The sequence below is a fragment of the Camarhynchus parvulus genome, chromosome 12, assembly GCF_901933205.1.
Source record: "Camarhynchus parvulus chromosome 12, STF_HiC, whole genome shotgun sequence".
Taxonomy (NCBI): Eukaryota; Metazoa; Chordata; class Aves; order Passeriformes; family Thraupidae; genus Camarhynchus; species Camarhynchus parvulus.
This window is the reverse complement of record NC_044582.1, coordinates 322,348-346,827: the sequence shown is the minus strand read 5'-3', so window position 1 is coordinate 346,827 and position 24,480 is coordinate 322,348. Positions and strand designations below refer to the sequence as shown.

Sequence of the window (24,480 nt, the reverse complement as noted above, 5' to 3'; positions counted from 1 at the left end):
CCATCACAGTTTATCTCCCATCCCCAAAATACCCACACTGGTCTTGCTAAACAGATTTCACAGCAGGTAACCCAACTAATCCTTGCCTTCCTGCTCCGCCCCATGACCCCTGCTTGGCCAGATCCCCCCTCCCTGAGCTGCTGCCCTACAGACACAGCTTGGTCCCATGGGGATGCCCCAGCCCACCCGGCACACACCAGGCAGAATGGGGAGATGCAGAGGCCACACAGGGAGACACATCTGCAGCCATCTCTTTTTATTATCAGAAATGAAACTTATACAAAGATATCTGAATACATTCCTCAGAATACAGCTTCAATTTCTCAGCAGCAACTGAGAACTACTGTCTGTCACAGAAGAATCTGCTTGATTTTTTTTCATATTTTCAGCTTTAGACAGAAGATCTTTCATTACCTGCAGAGTATTATATGGCACAGCCAAATCTTATGGTGCACCCTGCATTCATTATACTAAAAGCTTGATTTGACATGCAATCGTTTATTTAAATTGTTACATAAAGTGAAGAAAAAATTTCCTCACTCAATTTGCAGGCTCTTGAGAAAGAAATTCAGGAATACTTCAACCTAAAAAATTATGCAAAACAGATGAAGAGAATATAAAGAATCTCTTCCAAAAAAATAGGTGTGCACTTAAATCCAGAACAAAAAACACCTCTTAAGTAACTCAGCAGAGCTTAACTAACTTAAAATAGGACTTTAAAGAAATTAAAGGAATAGGTCTGTTCAGAATAAATAAATATTTTCTGTGCCATTAGTAATTGGAATCCCTTACAATAGGGATACCCATTGCAAAGAACAATTATCTGGAAATAAACAGATGAAGCACAATGAGTTATCCCATAAAGCCTGGACAGCTTCTCGTTATTTATTAAAAACTTAGAGAATAAAACTACATTTAAAGGAAGCCACCACAGGCCCATACAGGTTAGTTTAGAGGACATCCCATTAAACTGAGAGGAGGATATAACTAATAATTTTCTTATTGTGGCTTTTATATGTTGGCTGCTGTTCCAAGGACAGATTAAATACCACAGCTGCTTGGTTGGATATCAAATTAAAAGCTCTGTGATGACCCTTCATTCCCAATGGGACATTTTCAGTCAGTTTTTCTTTTTTAAAAAAATCTATTAACTAACACAGTAGGTTCTTCAAAACATTACCCTGAATAAAAATAGTTTCAAATGACACAGAAGAAAATAGGATAGGAAACAAATATGTCAACAGAGGTTTGGGCTATGATTCAATTGACAAACCTCCCAGACATGCACCCTGTGGGTAAGCAGGGGGAACCCTTGGTCTTGCTATGACACACCTAGAGCCCTACAAGCACCAAATACCAAGAACATGCACCACAATATTAACACATTTCACATGAAAATAAGATTTTGCAACTTAATAAACACACACAACGAATTTTTCTAAAAAGTCGTGTGGGCTCGGCCTGGAATAGGATTCAGTATTTCCAATTTTCCACTATGCAGGTGATTAAGGTAAAAGACCAGCCCCAGTCCACAGCTTCTGAAAGGAACCAGGAACTACAGGGTGAAAAATAAACGCCCTTAACATGAAAAGGATAAATGTCCTACTTAACATGAAAAGGAAAAAACTGAACTATGCCAGGGTAGTTTCTGTTTTGTGTTTAATTCCCATTACCTTTCCTAGAGTGGGAGAAACTCAAGCGAGAGTCAGGGAGTTTTCTCCCCTGGGAATTGAGACAAGGCTGCTTGAAGAGATTTTTCTTATCACATCCCTTTCTTACTAGACATTTCAATGGGACAAAAACATATTAATTCCCCCTGTAATAATATACACGTGAAAAACATGTTATTAAAAGAACATTGCAGGCACTGGGCCCCAGCCTGCACTCCCAACTCCTGTCTACCAACATACAGCACAGGCCACATCAGTCCTTCCCACTCTCCCTTAACTATAAATCCAGAAAAATTCTCCTTACCCTTTCCACTCTTTCAATTAGCCTGATTATAGAAATAATCTGGGTGATTTCTCTGCTGCAGTGTGAAGAACTAGAGCAGTGGGCAGCCTCCCTGGGTACTCAGTAGCAACATCACACTATGCCAAGCCTTTCATCTGGGAAAAAAGCTTGGTGAGAGCTTTAGATGAGAAAGTTCTCAGAGACCACACAGTTTGTGTTAGCACACTCAAAACAAACAGAATATGATCTACTGCAAATAGCATTCTTTTACCAGAACATGTTTTTTTAGTTCTGCAAGGCTAAAATTCAGGTAGAGTACTTTAAAATAATTTCTGTCACATCAGTAAGCTGGGATCCCTTTATAATAGGGATACCCATTTGGTATCCCTATTTTAGTCTACAAGATTAAAAATACACTAAATACTCCAGCTCTTGTAGATTACGTTAGTCTACGAGATTAAAAATGTACAAATTGGAGCTCTAAGAGGTTCTAAGTAGCTGTAGTTAAATTCTAGATCTCTTAAAAGAGGATGCTCAGAGGGATTCAGCAAAGGGCTTCTTGCAGCTGGAGGCTGGATTAGTCTTGCCATCAGATCCAGCTGATTTTCATGAAAGTCAATGGTTTCAATATCACAAAAGTGATAAAAATAAAACATCAAGATCTAGACATGGATTACCATCCCATACAAAAGTCCAGACATTTTCAAGATGGGGAAAAAAACTTGTGAGTCATGAAGTGATTCACTTAAAACATTTTAAAGCTTTGTTTTCAGAAGGTTTCAAAATTAGAACTGTCATGAAAAATTTATTGACTGCAATGAAACAAGTTTTAGCGCAGCCTTCATTGGAGCTGCAATTCCATTTTAAATTCCAAATTTCTTAACTTTCTAGCACCTTAGAGTATGACAGTGAATGTTAGCAATGTCTCACACACAGAGCACTCAAGGGAGAGCTGATTCATCAGTTTCAGAGTAAAGACACTTCCAAATGTTTGGAAAAGTCTTAGACAGAACTACCTAACCAGTTCACAGTCCACCTAAACAACTCCAGGCACTCTTAAAAGAAAGCACCTGAGAACTCACAAGTTAAAGAAGATTTTTTTTTTTTAAATCATGCAACCTACCAGAAGCACATTACCTATTCCATTATGAATGCCATATACTGCAATTGATTTTCAAAGCCCATATGCTTCAAAACACCTTTTAACAAAGAATAATCCTCATTGCCATAATCTCATTTACAAGTTCTTAAATTTAGGAGGACACTGACAAATTTAGATTCTTGTATTTATGTCACCTGTCCAAACGCTATATTATGGTAATTATTCCACACGTCTGTGTGGTCTTTTAAAGCAATGCTCACATACTTCTTAGGGACAAGCCTTAAGCAAAGCCCAAGAACACAAAGTGCAAATGCTTGCCATGAGTATGGAAGAAAAGAGCAAATCAACAGTGAGACCAAAGCAACCTAAATAAAGTCAAATCACTCCACAGCCATCTTTTTAGGGATTCCACTTCCACTTGAAGCGCTGTTCCCAGATTTATCCCACATCAGTTATTAAACAAGGTCTAACACTAAAAAATTAAGCCAGAGAGCAGCTACAATGTTCCTTAAATCAACTTTATAAAGAAAGGCAGAATTACCAGAATATTCTCTGAAAAGCAAAGGAGGCATTTGAGCCTGTATTTTCACCTCCATATCTAAGCTTAAGGAGAAGTTAAACCCCAGAACCACCAACTATATTATAAAAATACAGGTATTTGCAAACGTGCTGATTTTGCACTGAGACTTCCCCTGCAGGGGTTACAGCCCCAGTCCATGCTTACACACTGCTGCATACTCTACTCAGCTACCGTGTGGCTTTTCATGCCTCCCATCAACTAAAAACAATTGTGTGTTCACTTTGATCATGCCAGATTGTTAAGAACTGCCACCACTCTAGCCCAACCAGTACATGCAATTTTTTTTAAAGCAGGTAAATTTACACGGGAATTTTGGGCAACCGAAGAATAAAAGCTTCTGCTCTGAGACTGTTACCACATTTCGAAATATGTCACATCCTTAAAGAACAGACTAGACAGAATGCTTATTGAAACATGTATAAACCCTGCCTCAGGGGGGTTAAAACTTCAGTACAGGAGCACCTTAGAAACAGCGTTTCTTTTTTAACTTTTTTTTTAAACTGAACACCTAAAAACAAGCGAACAGGCTTTCATGACTAATCATTCGTCTGTCTTAGACGTCTAAGACTAATTAACATTCCAGCAGATGTAAGATCTTCCAGTTAAACCAGTCCATCCATTTTTTTTCAGTCACACAATTAAACACTTTGCTGTGTCACAGATCATAGATTAGTGAAGGATCCTTCAAGAAAAATACATACCAAACTACTGGGAGTTTGTTATCTTGCATCAACTCATGAAAAGCAAGAATTCTTTCATGGGACAAATTGTTCTCTGTGAGGGTGGGCAGGCCCTGGCACAGGGTGCCCAGAGCAGCTGGGGCTGCCCCTGCATCCCTGGCAGTGCCCAAGGCCAGGCTGGGCAGGGCTGGGAGGAGCCTGGGACAGTGGGAGGTGTCCCTGCCATGGCAGGGGTGGCACTGGATGGGTTTAAGGCTGCTTCTAAAACACCACTGTGCGATTGTAAGAGCAAAAACGTCACTCATTCTTGTTATTTCTAGTGGTTGTCAAAAACACAAGGTTTCAAAGTTGATTTTCAGCCTTTGCTTCTAAAGGAAAATATGTTCCACACTACATTTAGTGAGAAAATCATGGTAGCAACACATGGAAACAAAGCACTTCTCAATTTTTGGTAAACTTGATAGAGCACTATCAGAAATAACCAAACTGTTGAAGCAGCCACACAGGGAGTTCACATCCTATTAGGCACCAAGGTCTCCACTGCCAGAGAATTTCATCAGCTACCCTGCTGTCAGAAATCCATTAGGAAACATACCCTATACATCTTCCAAGGCACAAAGGTCACAGTTCACAAAACATTATATTGTGATCTCTTTTTGCACTCAAAAATTAGCTTTGTGGAAATGTTTTAATGACTTTTTTCTTTCTCTAACAGAAATCATAAATTACAATTTCAATTCTAAAACTCAGAGATACTGCAAACAGGATAAAGCCTAAAAAATGCACAACATATAAGCTTTATGGAAGCTTGTTTTCAAAAAAAGCTCCTCCAACACATGGACTGTCCTTGCAGGAGCAGAACTGCAGGACCAAAGCATCAACAAGGCAGTCAGAAAGATAACTATCAGTCACTGCTAAGAATCAGAAACAATTATTGCACAAGACATTATAAATTGCCTTTGTATCTTGTCTCACTAGGTGTCACCCTATTTTCCTATGTTTCTCTGCAAATTCTGATTTCTCTCCCAGGTTCATGAGGATGTTCAGAGACACCAGATGCTGTCGCAGCTGTCACTGACTGATAGTCCCAAGGCTGCACAAAGCAGTGCCCAAGGAAACACTCTGCACAACTGGGAGACTCTCAGGTGAAATGGCATCTCATCAGATTAATCAGAGGAGATAATTCAAGCAATTGTTAAGATGACGCTCTAAAGAAAAATAAGGAATGTGAAAAAAGGGTAAGTGTATGTACCCTGTGGCAGTGTACAAGGCGCAGAACCGTCTCCTTTTAACTTTTAGAGGGCAGAAGACAGGAAAGAAGGAATGAGAATGAAAGAAGTCATTTATACTGCTTATTAAAAGCCTACTGGAGGTAGGCTTTGTGAGGTAGCATTCATTTTACTAATAAAGCCTTCCTAACAAGGCAGTTGAGGGTGATGAGGCATTGACACAGCTTGCTCAGAGACGCGGTGGATGCCCCATCCTTGGACATGTTCAAGGCCAGGTTGGATGGAGCCTGGGACAGCTTGGTGTAGTGCAAATTATCCAAGCCCATGGCAGGGGACTGAAATGAGATGGTCTTTAAGTTCCTTTATAACCCAAACCCTTCTGTGATTCTAAAAATGTCAAAGGCAGGCAGGAAGGGGCTGGTGAAACACCCTGTAACCCGTAACAAAGCCAGACCAGCATCAGTCACACCTATCACACCCAGAGAATATGGGGTTCAGCAGCAACACTGGATTTAATTTTCAGGACCCAAGTTTGTAAAGTGTGTATTTTTTGTGGTGTCCTGCTTGGATAAAGCCAACTGCTCCAGGCACAGACCTTCCCATTCCAGGCACTCTCCATCAGCAGCTCCAGGCTGAGAGATTACCCCCCAACATGGCTACAACCCCAGCAGTGTTAGTTATAAATGGGGTTGTTATTCAGCAACATCACATGTAAAAGGAAGAAAAAATCTGGATAGTATTTGTATGGCTAAAATCAAATCCCCAGTCCCCTCCTTGTAGCAGTCACTTTTGAATACCCAGGCTTCATTATACCCAGTGTCTCATTTCACACTGAAAAGCCTCAAAACACAGCCATGCAGCAAACATTCTTTGAAGCCCACAAGTGCATAAGCCTGAGCTTGTTATCTCCTTCCCTTAAACAAAACACATGGTTTAGATATACTAAAAAAAGTATATCCACGCTTCAGTAAATGAAGCTGTACTTAAAGTTTTAGTGTTACTTAGAGAAAGAATTGCTCTAATAGTTTTGTAGCTTTACTGGTTAAAAACTTGTCATTATAGATTCATCCAAGTGAACAGATACACATTTTAATCACACACTTTTAATCACTAACTCTTTCTTGTGGTCAGGGATGTCAGCCTCTCATCAAAGCCTTCCATATTAGCAGCCCCTGTGGGGATGTTGTGTACCTACTGCATGGCAGGAGAATGGGTTCTGGCAGAGTACTCATGAGTGAGGACAGAAATTCAAGCTGTCAAGTCCTAAACATAAAAATTATCATTTATTCCAGCAAGTTAAAAAGACATTTCACTTCCCTCTCCTAACCAGTTACTTGCTTCAAGTTTCTTCTTTCTGTACCTTGAAAAGAAGGCTTAATCCTCTTGCTCAGAGAGGGATTCAGAGCTGTCTATAGCCTAGAGGAAGCCACAGCGTGCCTCCACAGCAGTATCTGGTATCACATGGGAAACTATCCAGTCGGCTTAATTTAACATGAGACTGTAAAAATAAGGCATAAAACTGACCTGGGTCCAAATGAACTCTGCTGAAGGCACCTGGGGCTGACAGCCAGCCCTCAGCACACTGAGGGCTCTGTGCCTTTCCTCAAGGTAAGGTGCCTGCAACAGCTCCAGCCTCCAGCATATGCCCCAAATGGCTTCAGCCTTGAAATGTGCCCCCCACCATGTGTGAGCACAGCTGGGACCCAGAAATTAACTCTTCAGCCATTCCTCAAACTGCACACCCATCACATGGAGACAGAGCTGAGTGATGGCATCTACTCTCCTCTGACATGACACCTGGAAGAGGTACTGCCCATCTCCCCTCCACAACAGCCAAACTTAGACTAAAGAACTTACACCATGAGGGGAGATTCATTCCCAGCTCCCCTCACATGTGCAAGGCTCATTGAAGCCTTTACCAAACCTTAAACTACTACCCTGGCAGCTAAGGAAAGAGTGAGGGGCATAGCTCCTGCAATTTCATGCTTTGAAAAGAGAAGATTCTGCCATTCTTAGCAATGTAAGCGTTAAACTGAGATAAAAGCAAGCCCATTTCATTAGTCTAACACTTACTTTATTATCTACAACTCTTCAAACACACACTGATATGAAAGAGAAACAAAACAAGTTCAGATGCAAACAACCATGCCTGTTTTCCTTAATTAATCAGCAAAGCCTGGAACCAAACAAGCCTATTTTGATAATATCTGGCTCTTGTAAAACCGATTCCAGTGTTTTAGCAGAGCGCTGCACAGGCCAGCAGCAAAGAGCTACATCCACTGGAAATGTTGTGCTTCCCCCGCCACGTTCCGAAGCATTCTGTTTGAACAGCAGGATTGATTCTGCTCAGTCGAGCACCACAGCTGCACCAGCTCTGGCCAGCACAATGGGGCACCCGAAATGCTCCTCTAACTGAAGCAGTCCAGCATCAGGAAAGGCAACATGAAACAGCTGCTTATTTTATGAAAATCTGGAATAAACACTACAACTTTAATCCTTTGAGCACACGCTAGTGAGAGAAGGAACATCCATTTCAGAAGCAGACAGAGGCAGGGCATGGTACAGATAGTATTTGTGTGGCTAAAATCAAATCCTGCTTCTGTAAAATCAATACTCGGTTCTCAATACATGAGGTGACCAACTGTCGTCTGTTCTTTTTAATAAAGTCTTATTTTATAGAATATAGAACAAATTTTATCATTCAGCTAAAGAAAAAACCCTTTCTTCATCTGTTTAGCCTGACTGGGCTCTAGGCAGTTTAAGCATGTGAAATGCACTGACACTGCCTTTGGACAAGCCCAGTTAATTCAGGAATACAAAATATAACATTACCACGCTCAGTTCTGAACCAGTTTAGAGGCTCATACTTTGCAAAAAAGTTAATGGAAAATACTTGACAGTCTCCCAAAATGACATAAATACATAAATAAACAAAAACATTCCCAAACAAACAATAAGGCAGCCATCATCCATACAGGTTTACATTCAAATTCTCTGAATTTTGAGGAAACAAAAGGCCTTTTGAAATAGAGAGAGATTAACTGTATCAGGACTTCCAGAATCTGAAAAAGATATTCATTAATAGCTTTGGCAACTAGCTACTGTACAGCCTCCTCCCACACAAAAGCATTACAAAACAGGACTGGTGTGTAACAAAACAAAATGCTCATTTCCTTTTAGGTTTTCTTTTTTTTTTTTTTACAAAAAATATTAATCTAACCAATATATAAAACTCAAATTAACTTTAGTACGGTGGTGCTGAGATACATCACAGGATCAAATACCATTCTAAGAACATTTAATTTTCCTTTAAGAAGGTCAAGAATGAAGATCAGATTGAATTCACATAACATGGCCAAGTTAGAGTCCCCCACAGTGTTAGCCATGCCTTCTCCCCTCAGGTTTCCTCAGAGTTCATGAATAAGTAGTTTATAGCCCTCTGCAGCAAACTGAAGAACAAATGATATTAGGTCTTCAGTTACTCCTTCCTTGACAGTTTAAACAAGATGGACATTCCCAGAACATGGTCTTCCATTTTGCCCATTACTCCCATTGCACATCTAAGCACTGTATCACACAGCCATATTACTCTACTAACACTATACAGTAAAATAATTTTCCAGTGGGTGTTATTTTTTTAAAAAAGCATTTTGGGGATTATATGAACTGAAAGCACAGGTGAGAACATTCAAGACCAAGATGGAGCATCTCCCATAAAATACAATTCAAGATGAGTACAGGTATGAGTTTACTTATATTTCTTTAAGGGATTGCAGAGAGACATCACCACCCCCTCCACTACCTAAACATCATGGAAGAGTCACTCCAGAAAGTTCTCAGTGCACATTTTTTACCATCTGATTTGAAACTCAATTAAGGTTCATCAATTGTTACAGACAACCAGCTGGGGAAATAAGATGCTTCCTAGGGCTTAGAGGTGTTCAGTGACATGTCTCAGCTTGTATTCACAACACAGGTGATGGCAGGGGACAGGGGAGAACAAGCAGGACTTGTGATCCACCCCACATCCCAAACCCCCAGTGTCTTTTACAGAACATGGCCATTTGCATGTGAAAAGAATCTCTCAGAAGCTATGTAGCTAAGTCTTAATGGACAAAATTCCTAACAAGCACAGTGTTTGGGATAAGCATAATGCCAGAATGAGATATGGACTGGATTCCTTTGGAGGACGATGAAATTTTAATCAGGGATAGAGGAAGTTGCTTATGGTTTGAAGATCAGTACATTCCAGAGCAAGGGACCAGTGACACACAAAAGGGGCTCTATTTTGTGGTTTATGTAGAAAGTGGGCTTAGAAGAATGTACAAGCACTCTTGTACTGGTGCAGAGTCCAGGCAGAAGCAGCTGCAGCCAGGCAGTGCTGGAGAAGGTGGCTGTGACCCCTCCTGCAGGATGGCTGACCTCTGCTTCCCACGAGGCAGGAGGGCAGCACAATCAGGGACCTGCTCCCTCCTTTCAGAGCTACACAGGAATAGCAAGGGACTGGACTGAAAGTCGTTTCCACTTGACTTATCAACACCACAAAGAAAATCCTCTGCCACCCTCCTTGGCCAACCTCAGTTTCAGGCACATCAAAAATCAACACTGGGATGCACAGCACCCATACTGTCTGCAAGTGTCACTTGAAGGAAAAGATACATTTCCAAACATAACTTCATTCATGTATATATATATATATATATATATGAAGCAAACCACTTCTGCTTCCACATGACCCTTCTGGATATCCTCCAGCTGCTATCTGCAAGCCCCTCCTGTTGCAGCGCAATGAAGACGTCCCTTCCAGTAGGAGTGCCAAGTTCACACATCTTGTGTGACACACCTTAGGCTGCCCTTGCCTTGCACCTACGGCCTGCCCAGGCATCACACATCAACATTTAGCTCATATTTATGTCTTCTGGCCAGCAGACCCAATCCAGAGCTTAATGCACACACAGGAAAGTGTCCTACTGCTGGCTGTCAACAGCCACATTGTGGCAAATCTAAAAACCAAACTTCTCAATTGTCACTGAACCCCCATGCACCACTGCAATGGGCTCCTGAGGCAGGAGCCTCCCTCCTCAGCAATGCTTTCACACCCAACCCTTACAGTGCATCTCCTACTTTCCAGGAAACACTCTTGCAAACTCCTGCAGCATCTCTAATCGTTGAGACTACCAAAATGCATTAACTCCAGTAGCCAGCATCTTTTAGCACATCATTACCATTGCCTCCGAACTCTTAAACCTCTGTTACACTCTAGCCACAAAACATCACCAGTGTAAACTCATGTGTCACTCGTGTCAGACTGCGTATCAGTTGCAAGGATCACCACAGTGACAGCTTGCAACATCAACTTTTTGCACCCCCCCATCAGCTGTGGATATGAGATGACCAAAGGGACCAGAAATATCCTTTACACCCAGCTCTGATTTGAAGTTGTTTCTTCTTATGGCAGCTGGACCCACACATTTAGCATGAAGAGTTTCACCAGAATTAAGGGCACACAACCAACCTTGAGGCACAATGTGCTCAAAGCAAAAGAAAGGAGTCTTGTGTGATTCACAAGCAGAATGTGAAGCCTGACCCAGCTCTATTTCATTTACTGAATTTGAGAAGCAGCCTATTAATAGTTCACTACCATATCCCTGCCCTGCTTCTCCATGCCAGGGCAACGGCTCTGCTAACAAACACCAGTGATACAGGCACACATTTTCATACTGACACTGTAGAACACAGCTAATCCCAATTGTTTCAATTTAAACAGAAGTCACATTCACAAGAATTAACTGGAAACAGACAAAATTGGTCTTGAACTTCACTTAGTGTGAGCAGACAGCAATATCAGACTCAAGCTTTCTGGTATAGTCTCTGTCTCTTTTCTTCTCTGAGATTTTCTAAATTATTCTGTGCATTTACACTACAAAGTCTATCAGGCCAATAAATTACCAGCATAGATTGTAACCTGCTACTGTTTCAATATCAGATGAATGCTGCCAGCCAGCAAGGACACTAACAAAAGCCAAACTACCACACTACTTGAAATCCCAGAGTTACTACCCTTTTCAGGAAAAAAAACCCTAGAATTTTGATACAGGGGCATAAGACTGTGATGATCACCAGGCATCTCACACCTTCCTGCGACAGCAGGATAGAACAGCCCAACGTTTCCCCATTTCTCAACAAAAAAAAAAAATTAAAATTAAATACAATGGTGGTATTCACAGTCCAAGCAAGAACCATAAAGTACAATGAGGCCTCTGCATTTCACAATACCAGGTCTGACTTTTTACAGGGTCCCTATATATTCCCAAAGGGAAACATGATGGGATTTTGAAACAATTCATCTAACTAAACAGAATATTTGGCTTGCAAGCAGGGGAGTGGTAAAGCCTGTATTCCTTATTCACAACCCAACACTTCACTCAGGAGTGCAACACTGTAATACTGCTATGCCAAAGCCTCACCACACAGCGACTGCACACCATCAATTAATATTAATTATAGCTTCTGAAAACCTTGGAATGCAAACCCTTCCAAAACTGCAAGGGCACACTAATCCTGATCTAGCACTTCAGCTTCATGAGGGAACAATAGCCTTATTTTCTAGCTAGAATTCAACTACAGCTTTCACCTCTTCAGACAGGTCTAAATCCCAGATCATTTGGTTAGCGCTTGGGTCCCGCCCTAATCAGAGCTATGACTTCAGTTCTGAACACTAAAGCCATCTTTTCAATGAAATAAAGCCACTGAACAAGAATAGCTCGCGAGGCCTTTGTACAGATGGACAAAGACACACAGGCAACAGCACAAGTGGGCTGAAAAACCGCTGAGCCAGGACAGGATTAATGCCTGCATGGAACCTCAATGCTGTCCACTTTAATTTCCCCGCTCCAAGTGGAACAAGCACAAGTGTATCTCCACAAAAAAAATACTACAGTTGCAGCAATTTTTCCACAAAAAGGCTCTGGCCTGGGTTCTGATGATGTGAGGCTGCAGAAGAAGGCATTTTGTCTCCAACAGCATGGTGATATGATGGCTCCCACTCAGTCTCCTGCTACCTATAGGGAACTTCAAATTTGTGCAGAGAAACACAAATCAGGGCAGATCTAACTGACACAGCTCGCAATAAAAATTTAAAAAAAAACAACCCACCCCACAGCCATGAATAAAGTGATTTACTTGACAGCATCCTCTGAATGTTTTCCCTAAAATTCCCCAGCTGAACTGAGAGTATTCTACAAGTCAAAGAGACAACACAGCCATTCACATCTTCTCCCATTGCCCCTCCATGCAAATCCAGTCCGGAGGCACAGGCTTTAGTACTGTAGTCGTTAAAGGTTTTTGTCATTCAATGAGGCTTTCCCAGTCCAGACCCAAGTACTGGCTTCCAAAGTCACATACCATCTCACATTACCTTCGGCATCACTCAAAACTGCACACAGTAGAGTTTAAGGGACCCAGCAGCCCCTGCCTCCTAGGGATTCACACCAATTTCTCTAAAGCAGCCAAACAATAGTTTTCTTTCCACAATTAGAAGCCTAAAGCAAATTCTGTATCAAACTGAAAATATCTAGCAGTAAGATCTGACTTGGGCTGAAGCACATATAGTGAAAACTAATGGGAATTTGAGCATTATACAGATTTCTTCACACGCAGTCAGTACAAGAATTCCTAAACAAGTGTAATTAAGAATATGAAGGCCATTCACCAGGTAAGAAAGCTTTCACGCTGCAGTTTTCCCTTCCCAGTCTCTTCCCTAGCTGTACATGATCCAGACTAGCACTTCCAAGCAGTGTTCACCAATACATTTGGCAGGTTTTGGTTGTTAAAGCTGCTCCATTACCGAAGATTCGTGGAAAATCCATTTCTGTCAATCCCCCTGCTAGAGCCCTCTGAGAAAACCTGGCATCATGCTGAATTCTGGGTCTGTGCTATGGCTCTGCAGTGATGGGGCTGGCCTGGGCTGCATGGACTGACAGGAGCAGCATCAGCCTCTTCCAACCTGCCCTCCAGCAGCACCCGAGCCACCATCCCTTGTGGATTTCAGGCTGCTGAAGCAGAAGCCTTACACACACCGGATTCAGTTCCCAGCAAAGCCATACAAAAGCCCAGGCCATCCCCCAGCAGCTCTCTCTTAAATCCCCTTAACAATCCTCCAGACCCCCCCTTTCCCCACAAACCCACCAGGACCCCCGGGCTGGAGGAGAGAGGGGCTCAGCCCCTCACCACCAGCCCTCCATACCTTGCCTGACTGCTGTGTCTCCCATTCTGCATCTCTGTCTGATAAAAGCTGGGGAATGCACGACTATGAAGACTGAGAAGTGTTCCCCATAATTCTTATTAAGAGAGCACTGGTGCAGTGAATCATGATTATGTTGTGTAATGAAATCATCAGAAAATAAAGATGTGGCTGTACATCCATCCCCAGCTACCCAGGCAGCCAGGAGTAATTTACAAACAGATTGGGCCAACATTAAAATATAAACAACCAAGGGCTTAGACGTACAATAATACATTATTTCCATATCAGTTTCAAATACTCTTGTAGGCCATAAAGCTCAGCCATCCAATAGAAGTTTAAAGATCCCAAATTATAAGATTTAAACCTCCTTTCACCTAAGTTACAGAGTAACTCAGGCTGAAAATAAAACAGTATCAATTCTGTATTAGGTTTTTCTCTTAGGTCTCATTCCAGTGGATGCCAACAGAAGTGAGGTAACAGGCACTACAAGCAAAAAAAAAAAAATCAGGCATGTTCTACTGTGATTTTTACCAAAGGCTACAAAATCCACCAAGAACAGGGTAATGGCAAAAGACAGCATCTAAGCCTTCGGTCTCTTTAGATATTACTGGATGATACTACTTCATTCAGAAGATCTGGAACTTTAATGTAAAAATCTGCCTTTTCAAAGGTATTTGGACAGATAAGTCTTTGACCTAACAAAAGTACTGCAAACCCGGTACCTCGAAAAGGGCAAGCACCGGGGTATATTAGGAGGTTTGATTCACCAGGACAGCGACAATTTCATGGCAGGAGAGGGAAGGTTGGGGGGAGCAGCTTCTCAGCTTTATGAAGCCATAACACAAAAGGAAATTTTCCCCCTGCAAACGCTCTCAAATCACTGACTGTCGGTGTCATTTTAACCGGGAGCTGCTGCCCCGAGAAGGGGCTGCGGCTGGGCCGAGCATCCCCGCTCCGCCCTTTCCCACGCCGCGGGAGCCACGCGTGACCTTCGCTGCACCAGGCGGGTCCTGCGCGGCCCCCGCGGCGGCAGCGGCGCCGGGCCGAGGGGGTTAAGCGTGGGAGGAGTGTACATAAGGTGGTGGATCCAGAGCCAATGGGGATATTGCGCTATAGTTAGATACTGGATTCTAAGCAATGGTGACCATAAAGGCTGCTCAGGGCTGAGCTGCTCTGAATGACACCAGCACGGCGCCTTTAGTTCCCGGCTTATAAGGCAGAAAAAAAAACCACAGGAGGATCAGCTAGGCTTACCTGCAGTTCACACCACGCGACTTCGACCCACGTCTCCGTGTCCAGACCCTTGTAGACCGTTTTGAAGGATCCCCGCCCGAGTTCAATATCAAACTTTAGGAACCTGCCATCCGGCGAGGTGGCAACCGCTTTCATATCAGCCTCCTCCTCGGGCTCCTCTTTCTTAGCCTTGCCCTGGTCCTTGGCAGCATCCTGCGCCTCTCTCCGCTCCGCATCCTTGCCTGGCTCCTTCTGCTCCTCGGCGCCCGCGGCGCTGCCTGCGGGCGGCGTTGCCCGCAGCTCCCCGGAGCACTCGGCCTCCCGGCCCGCCGCCTCCGCCGCCCCCTGCCCCGCCTTCGCCCGCTCCGCGATTATCCTCCTGGTTTTGGGGAGCAGGATGATTCTCCGCTGGTGCTCCGCCTCGGGCAGGTCGAAGGCGGGCTCCTCCTGGTCCGAGTCTACCACGCTCCTCCGCAGGAACCGCTGATGGACCAGCTTGGGGTCCCTGGAGCCGGGGCCGCGGGGCGGCGGGGTGGGGGCCCCGGGGGCTGCCGGCGCTGCAGCAGCGTCCGTGTCTGCGGCCGCCCCGCTCCCCCCGCCGCCGGGCCCATCCATGTTCACGCCGGTCTCCGCGGCCGGGGGAGCGCCGGGCTTAGCAGCTGCTGGAACCCCGCCACGGCCGCCGCCTCTGCCGCCCCGCGGAGGTGCCGCTCTGGCATCACCCCCACTTTCCATCCGGGCCGAGGGCTCAGCGCCCGCCACCGCCCCGGCCCGGGGAGTCACCACGAGCCGCGCCCGCGCCGCCACCTGCGCGGGGCAGAGCGCAGCCCTGAGGCGCCGCCACGGCCCGGCCCGGCCCCCGGGCACCTCCCCGGCCCCGGGGCTCCGACGAGCCGGGCCCCCGGGCCGGGCCGCGGCCGCTCTGACCGGGCTCCCCTTGTCCCCGGTGCCCGGCAGGGGCGCGGCCGAGAGCGCCAGATGACCGGTGCAGCCCCTCACCTGCGGCGGGCCCGCGCACAAAGGCGCGGCGGGGCCGTTACTTACGTGCGGAGCCGGGGGCTGCCGCGCTCAGCGCCATGCGCGGGGGAAGGCGGGCGGCGGAGGAGGGGCGGCTCCGCCGAGCGTGCGCCTGCCCGGGTGCGCGGCGGGGCCGGGGGAGCCGTTGCCGGTGCGGGGCTCCGCGGCTCGGCTCGCTCGGCCCGCCCCTGCGCCGCAGCCCGCCCCCGCCGCAGCGCCGGCCCTGCCGCACCTCCCGCTCCGCGCCCGGCGGCTCCGCGCGCCCTGCCCGCGGGCAGCCTGCGGCAGCCCCGCCGCGCCCCCACCCGCCGCCGCTTTTTTTTGTCAATGGCAGAGCTGCCGGGCAGCGCCCATTTAGGGCACCGGCGCTCGGCGACCGCCAATGAGGCTGCAGAGGGTGGGCGGCCGCCCCTCGACCTCGGCCCCCGTTTCCCCCGCCCCTCTCGGCCCCGCCGCAGACAATGGGAGGGTCCCGCGCCCCGCCGCCGCCTCGTTCTGCGTCCGGCAGCGTCCGCCCCTTGGCAGGCGCCCCCACGGGCCTGAGAGCATCCCCCGAGAGCGTCCTCCCATGGCATCCTCCCGACAGGCATCCCCCGAGTGTATCCCCTCCAGAGTATCCCGCCGAGAGCATCCACCGAGAGCCTGCCCTCCACAGCATCCCTCCCGGAGCGTCCCCCGAGTGCCTCACTCCCAGTCATCTTCCGCAGAGCATCTCCCCGGGCCCTCAGTGCCCGCGCAGGTGTGGGGTGAGTGCAGGGCACGGGCCTCAACTCCCTCGGATTTCTGGATCCAGGAGGTAGCTGTGCCAAGCTGCCGATTATCATGCCTGCAAGTAAAGGCAAGGTGACTTGGAAGGAACTGGCTACTCTTTGCACACAGCATCTTTGCATCAGCATTCCTCAAATGCAAAATGTGACCAGTGACCGACTCATGCATGGCCACTGCAAACACCACACAGCCCACCCATGTACTGCGTGAAAGGTCACAACACATGACAAGCCTCACAACCTTGGGTTATCTTTTTTGTGTTTTTTTTCTTTATTCCAGGCAGTTCAATAATCAGTCTATGGATATTGACCCCATCATTCACTGTGACCAACACTTCAAATTAGCCTAGATAGAGGGAAACTTCGATCTCAACACCCATCTGTGCTTCGAAGAACCCACCTGGAGCACTGCCTCCAGTTCTGGGGGCCTCAGCACAAGAATATCGACCTGCTGGAGCTGGTACAGATGAGGCCACAAGAATGATTGGAGAGCTGGAGCCCATCTGCTCTGGAGACAGGCTGGAAGAGCTGGGGGTATTCACCTGGAGAAGAAGGGCTCCAGGAGTGCTGCAGAGGGACTTTGGGCAACCGCCTAGAGGGCCAGGACAAAAGAGAATGGCTTCCCACTGCCGGAGGGCGTGGTTAAATGGGATATGGGGAAGGAATTATTGGCTGTGAGGGTGGGGAGGTCCTGGAAGAGGTTTCCAAGAGAAGCTGTGGCTGCCCCATCCCTGAAAATGTCCAAGGCCAGTTTGGATGGGGCTTGGAGCATCCTGGGACAGTGGAAGGTGTCCCTGCCATGGCAGGGTTAGGAATGAGATGGGCTTTAAGATTTCTTCCAACCCAAACTTCTGTAATCCATCTTTAGGTGAAGTCAGAGACGTGGGACGCTGGCTTTGCCAAAGGCTGTGCCCTGTAACAGCTGTGACATTTCTGCTCTGTAAATTCACCAAAGGACTCTAGTTGCCACTACTGCCAAGCTGCTTTCTCAAGTATTAGGTCCATACAAACATACCATATGTTTTTGTAATTAAAATTTAAATAAAGAAAGAAAAATAAAAGGAGAAGTTTTACCAAGTAATTATTCCCTGAGATTTCTGAGGGAAAGGAAGTTGACTGTCAGTTCTTCTTTTAATTAATTAATTTTCAGTTAAGAATTATTAAAAAAACCCTTTAAAATAAGAAACTGGGTAGTTATTGTCAATAGAATCACTGGTGTTTTATTTTTCACACTTCACTAATAATTCAGCCTCATGGATGCATTTGATCTTTCAGTGGTTTGCTTTTTGAAGTGTTCAAATATCAGTGATATTTCTAGGACTTGCAATTGTGGCATGAAACACAGATTTGTGTGCTGTATAGAAACCCGAATTCCCGAATATTAGTCCTATATGCTGGGCTCTGCACCTCTCTGCACAAATGGAGATTTGGTACACAGAGAGCAGTCTGCAGGAAGGAAAGAAGGAAAGGGGAAGAGCTCTGATACCTTCTCCTACTTATTACATAAATTGACCTAAAACTCTCTTCAGAGCAACAGAAATTCCCACCACCATGTAGAAAAAGAATAAGTTTCAGGGTAATTAGAGGGCTAAATGTAGCTGCAGGTGGACAGGATAAAATGAGAATATTCTAGAGCTGACCAAATACCGACCCCAAAACCCACAATCAAGAAAAATATGGGGGGGCGGGGAGGGCAGGAAAAGAGATTGGATTTCCCTGTCTGCCAGGCCTTACCAGAAGAAAGAGGGAATCTGTACACCCTCAGGTGTAGGGAACATCCCACCTCTGCCTCAGGAAGATACATGAGCACTGTCATGCTGCACCAGTGTCCCCTGACCCCTTCCCAGGGCTCCACAGATGAAACAAGACCTGTTGTCACAGCTGAGTTTTTGTGCTGTCCAGTGCCACATGGTGCCCAGGGCTTTTCCTGTGTCCATATGTCTACTGAAAACTTAGCAATAATTTGCATGTCACAAACTTAATCATGATCCACTATCAAGTGCTCTGAGTCTGTTACATGATGATCTTTAATATTCTAAAATGGAAAGGAAATGCTTCTTCCCAGACAGCTGTTTGACCTTTTCCATGCTGCCCTCTGCCTGCTCCACGTCCCCCGGTGAGTGAGCTGTGCAGAGGTGTGACAGCACGGGGCACCGCGGGACCGGGCTGCCCACGCTGCTCGGGCAGTGCCACACCTGCAGAGCAGCATGGCGCAGCATGGGCAGCTCTGGGACTGGCCCCAGTCTGATCCAGCACTCCATGGCAGCAAACAATGGCCCATCCCAGCAAAGGGATGCCACCCAGTAGACAGAGAACTCTTCTTCAGCCAGCAGGAGCTGTCATTCCAGCCTTCCCGAGTGTCAATGACCACAATGGACACTCAGCCATGGAGGGATCCAGTGCCCAGTTCTGCCATGCCCTGTGCAGTCCCAAGCCAGTCCCCTGTCCCAAGTTCATGCCTGATGGATGAGGAATGCTCAGCAGGCATATGGGGTGGACTGCAATGACACCCAAAGTACAGACTGGCACACTCTTTGTTTCTGCCATCTACCCAAAGCCCCCAGCACTTGGAACAGTCACCTACAAGCTACCTTTCCGTAAGGGAGAATGTCCATCCTGGGCAGGGGACTTCACACTGGAACAGGCTGCACAGAGAGGATGCAGAACCTCCCTCACTGGGGATACTCCAGAGTTGTCTGTGGACACAATCCTGTGCTCTAGGACAACTCTGTTTGAGCAAGAGCACCTGGTGACCCACTGTGGTCCCCTCCAACTTTCTCCATCCTGTCATGAGCTATTTTATGGGGTTGCCTCTACTTTCCTCAGTTTACCCAAGGCAGAAGCCTGTTATTGATTTTCCTGCTCACCTGTTTCAGCCAGTGCAAGCCAGCAGACACACAGACACAAGGATGTTGTTCTACCCACACAGCTTACTACATTAGTGAGCTGTGTTACCGAAGGGCATGAAAAAAGATGAACAATTGCAGTTTTCCTGAATGTTGGATCATCAACGATCATCAGAGCAAGCTAGAAGCAGCTTCACCCTTCAGAGCTGACTGGTATGCAGATGGCATTGGAAATTATAGCACGTTTCAACTAACAGGCCGCGAAGGTGCTACCTCAGACTGTGACCTTAATCAAACCTTTGACTTGGAGAACTGCTCCTTGCAGGAATGAAAGGATGCTCATCCCCCCGGTGAAGTTCTCCCTCCATGCACGGTGAGCACAGATGGGCATCTGCACTTGACAAGCAGATTACCACAGGTCTGTGTCTTTGACTCGCCTCACTTCTGGCAGGAACAGTCAGTCACTCACTGACACAGAGCAGGACAGCTTGTCCCAGTTAATAGCTAGTTAGTTTTAAAAGGGAGAAAAAGAACCATTTTCACCTAATAACAGCCCTTATTTTCCTTCTATGTTTGTTAGCTGCGAGTGAGGAAGTTCAGTCCTGTTCAACCAGCTTGCCTTTCAGGTTCTCAGATACTGAGAAATTTTTGCTTTGTTTAAAATAAATGCTTGCAGGACACCATGGAAACCTCTGTACTGGCCTCCTGGTTTCTATCAACTCAGTTTTTTATATAACTTATGACCAGATTGAAATCAGGTCAAACACCTATTGAGAGCTACTTTCAGTTGCACCCAGGGTATGCTCTTACACCTGCACATGTGCTATGGGCCCTAATGTAGTGTTATGTAGTAATTGTTTTTTCTTTGAAAGAACAATAATGACCATTTAAAAACCCAATTTCACAATATATTCTCTGTTAGGTCGTCTGTGTTCTGTTCTAATAATTTGTTTATAGACACTATAGATACAGTGGTCCAAATATCATAGAATCCTAGAATCCTAAAAGGATTCAAGGTCATCTCATTCCACCCCCTGCCATGGGCAGAGACACCTCCCACTATCCCAGGCTGCTCCAAGCCCCATGCAGTCTGACCTTGAACACTGCCAGGGATCCAGGAGCAGCCACAGCTTCTCGGGAAACCTGTGCCAGGGCTTGCCCACCTTTATAGTAAAGAACTTCTTCCTAAGTATCAGTTGATCTCAAGTTAATGGTTGGACTTGATGTTAAAGGTCTCTTCCAACCTTAATGACTCTGATTCTATGATACTCAGTCATTGAGTTAATACAAACTAATCACAAAGGCGTAAACAAACATCTCTTTATGTCAGAATGATGGATGCTGTTGGCAAAGCCACCTTGCAGGTCAGGGAGCCAGGCGAGGGCAGGGAGTGAGGTGGGAAGGTGTGTGCCACCCTCCTCAGGAGGGGCTGGGCTCCATTTATCTGTCTTTGCCCTGCAGTGTGACACTGTACAACACATGCATGACAAGCTTAGACAGAAAAAAATGTTCTATGTTTTTAATTCCTACAGATTTTAATAGGCATAATAATATGCCACCACATTACCTCTCAGGTTCTTTAAATAAACAAGCTTAATGGTGCTGCACAGAAGTTAATGGGCAGTATCTTCATTGCTGTATGGATTTATGAGGTGTGATTGCTGCTCCCCAGCCCAGGACCCAGATGTGCCTAGGGAATTGTGTTCAGGCCTCCCGGAAGGGCAGCTTAGTCAGCAAAAACACAGTTATTTTACAATTCCATGATTTACATTGAGCATTATCTCTCCACACCACTCTACAAAGGTGAGATTTATTTTTCAGACAGGCAGCCTGTCATCTTTCCCACACCAAATCTGACCAATGATGAATAGTTGTTTTAAAATTACTGTGTAATTCCAAAGTTTGTACTTAATTATTTATCTGCTTTTCTTTGCCAGAAAACAATGGCTTTCAGCCTGCCATAAGCCCAAATGAATGACCCAATTAATTTCCAAATGCTCCTGCGTGGCCACAGGGATTGCAAGAGTTCAAAGAGTAGATCGGGTTTTTTGAAAACCTCTTTCACCTCTTGTGCCATTTCCCGCTATGATCCCTCAGGTACCTTTATAATGAAAACAAAATAGATGGAAAGTGCAGTATAAGAATTAGATCAAAACAAGGAACAGAGCAAAATAGACCAAATCAAGGAGTTGAATGTGATACTTAACAGCATGGTTAGGACTTTCCAAAATGTTAAATATTTAAGTTGAGCAAGTGAATACTTTTTATTTTTAGCATGAAGCTATATTTTATCAAAGAGCCCATCAAACACATTGTGTTACAAATTATGCAGATTTAAGACATAATGACAGTGCCATTATTCCTCTTAACATAAAAGATGGGTCATAAGTTCTTCTAACTTCAATAAGAACATCTGCTGATCTGGTCTCCCTGCAACGCTGCTCGTTATACTGAGCTCTTTGATGCTGGCTTTTCCATGAACTGAAGAAATGATGAGAGCACAAAACCTCAGCACAAAATCCTCCCTTCATGCAATGTGCATTTAGTGACAGGCTCATGTCACAAACGAGTTTGAACAGGGGCTGTGCTGTGAGGATTGCACCCATGTGCCTGACTGGTTCCGGTGGCTCTGAGCACACCACTGTGAGGAACACTCAAAAGTCACAAGTACCTCTATTCATGGCATTAACCTGAAGTTAAAACAATATTTACAAATGTTAACCACTAAAGGAATACAGAAACTGTGTCACACACGGATGGCAACAAAAGACCTGCGGAGTCAACGCCTGTGCTCCATACGGCCTTCGTCCTCCACCCTCCTGTTTAGTACACAGACACTTCATTTTTGAGAGCTTTTAACTAAGCAGCAAACACCACTGGCTCCCTGAGGGGAGTCACCACATGGACACACAGACCTCCAAGCCTGTTTAGGGGTCACAACAAGGACAAGGAACCTTTTGGAGTCCCAAGGTGACTGAGATACATGACCAGGCCTTTCAGCCAGTGCTGACTGCTCTGCTGGAATCATTGGAAAGCAGGCAGTACATTCGGGATAAATAGGTGCATCCATGGACTCAGTGCTCAGACATGGAGTGTGGGCTACACAGGAGAGGTGGCCTTGTGTCATCTCCTGCAGTCGTATGCAGTTGCTTAGTATAATGTTGCTCTTCTCTCTGCTGGATCCCCTGCAAACATCTGAAAAAGCCACAGATTCAGTGAGGTTGGAAAAACCCTCTATGGTCATCAAGCCCAACCATTAACCCAGTGCCACCTTAATCACCAGTAACCCAAGTGTCACATCTACACATCTGTTAAATCACTTCAGGAATGGTGACTCTGCCGTCACCCTGGGCAGCTGGTGCCAGAGCTGGACAACTCTTTCAGTGAAGAAATTTTCCCTATTACCCAATCTAAACCTCCCCCAGGGCAACTTGAGGCTGTTTCCTCTTGTCCTGTCACTTGTTAGTTGGGAGAAAAGAAACCCCCATCTGGCTACACCCTCCTGTCGGGGAGATGCTGAGAGTGAAAAGGTCTCCCCATGAGCCTCATTTTCTCCAAGCTACCTCAGCTTAAGCTGCATCGCCCTTTTGGGCAGAATTACATGTGTGGCCTTTTTTCTTGTAATAAGAATTAGTGGAGAGCCACTGGTGTGTATGTTCAGAGTCACAGTTACCTCTGAATTGTTTTTAGAGGTCCTAATAGAATTTCACTCTTACTCTTATGCCTTGTAGAATAATACTCCAGAAGAGCATTGATATATTACCAGTTTTCAGTATTTGATGAATAAGTATGGCACATTGCTATGTCAAAATTTCCTTCTCATCTGTCAGTCCAACACAAAGAAGAAATTGAGAAATACCACGGTATAAAGAAGCTGCAATTACTATTTCCAGTTCCCAAGGAGAAGTCAGAAAATCCATTGAAGATCCTACCTCAGACCACAGACAATAGATTCCAGGACTGAGTCCTTTGTTCTTTTTCCTTCTTCTCCCTGACAACAGCAAAAGGCTACACACGAACCCTTGATCTCGGGACTCTGCCAAGACAGTTGGCATCCTGCATGAGGAGGGTTTAGGAAGAGCCTTTGAGACCTCTCAGTTACAACATACCTCCAAAAATAAAAGCAACATATCTCACTTTGGGTACCAAACATCAGGGTCTGGAGTTCAGGTTCAAATATTAAAATTCAGTGTTTTCAAAACATCAGATATCATTCATTGGTCAGTATGACCAATTTAGAATAAGTGTTGGACAAAAATACAAAAATAGAACTTCATAAGATTTGCAGAGCAACTAATTTATACTTAACAACAGATAGTTTAGATGACAACAGAGTGAAATTGGTGCAATGTCCTGAATTTCCAGGTAGGCTCTAAATACAAGATCTATGTCTGACCTAAGGTCCCAATTCTGGTTTAATTGCACTGACTGGCCATTGATTAAAATGAAGGCAGGATCAGCATGTGATATAATAATTTCCTAGTTTAATTGTGGGTCTGCTCACTGTGCATGTGCTTGTTGAGTAAAAACACGCACTCAAAAGAATGAGAGGTCTCCCACCCAGATACATCCCAAAAATCTGCAAGGGAAATTAAAACACGATTTTTAATCTGAAAAATTAACCAAACGTGACACAATTCTACCCATCTCTCATCCTATATATCATACATTCAAAGATTCTAAGCCCATATTTTAACTTTTTCCTTGAAATTAGCACTCTATATATTTTACTGCTTTTGGGAAGAAGAGATGATTACCAAAGTCATTAGCAGCTAGGCATCAGCACCTTGCTCATTAGAATTTATGGTTTACCTTCTGGGCAGGGATT

The 24,480-nt window shown here is 45.3% G+C and overlaps 1 protein-coding gene across 14 annotated transcripts in view; it reads right to left on the bottom strand.

Annotated features, from left to right (window-relative positions):
• WNK2 (WNK lysine deficient protein kinase 2) overlaps window positions 1–15,841 on the bottom strand; it is a 113,969-nt gene extending 98,128 nt beyond the window's left edge. For all 14 annotated transcript variants that reach the window (XR_004061094.1, XR_004061095.1, XM_030956413.1 and 11 more), the window contains exon 1: window positions 15,044–15,841. Coding sequence is in view for 12 of the 14 variants with exons in the window: in XM_030956413.1 (XP_030812273.1) it covers window positions 15,044–15,757 (714 nt within the window). In the remaining 2 variants the exon portion in view is untranslated. The remainder of the gene's footprint in view (window positions 1–15,043) is intronic.
• Between the last annotated feature and the right edge of the window lie 8,639 nt (window positions 15,842–24,480).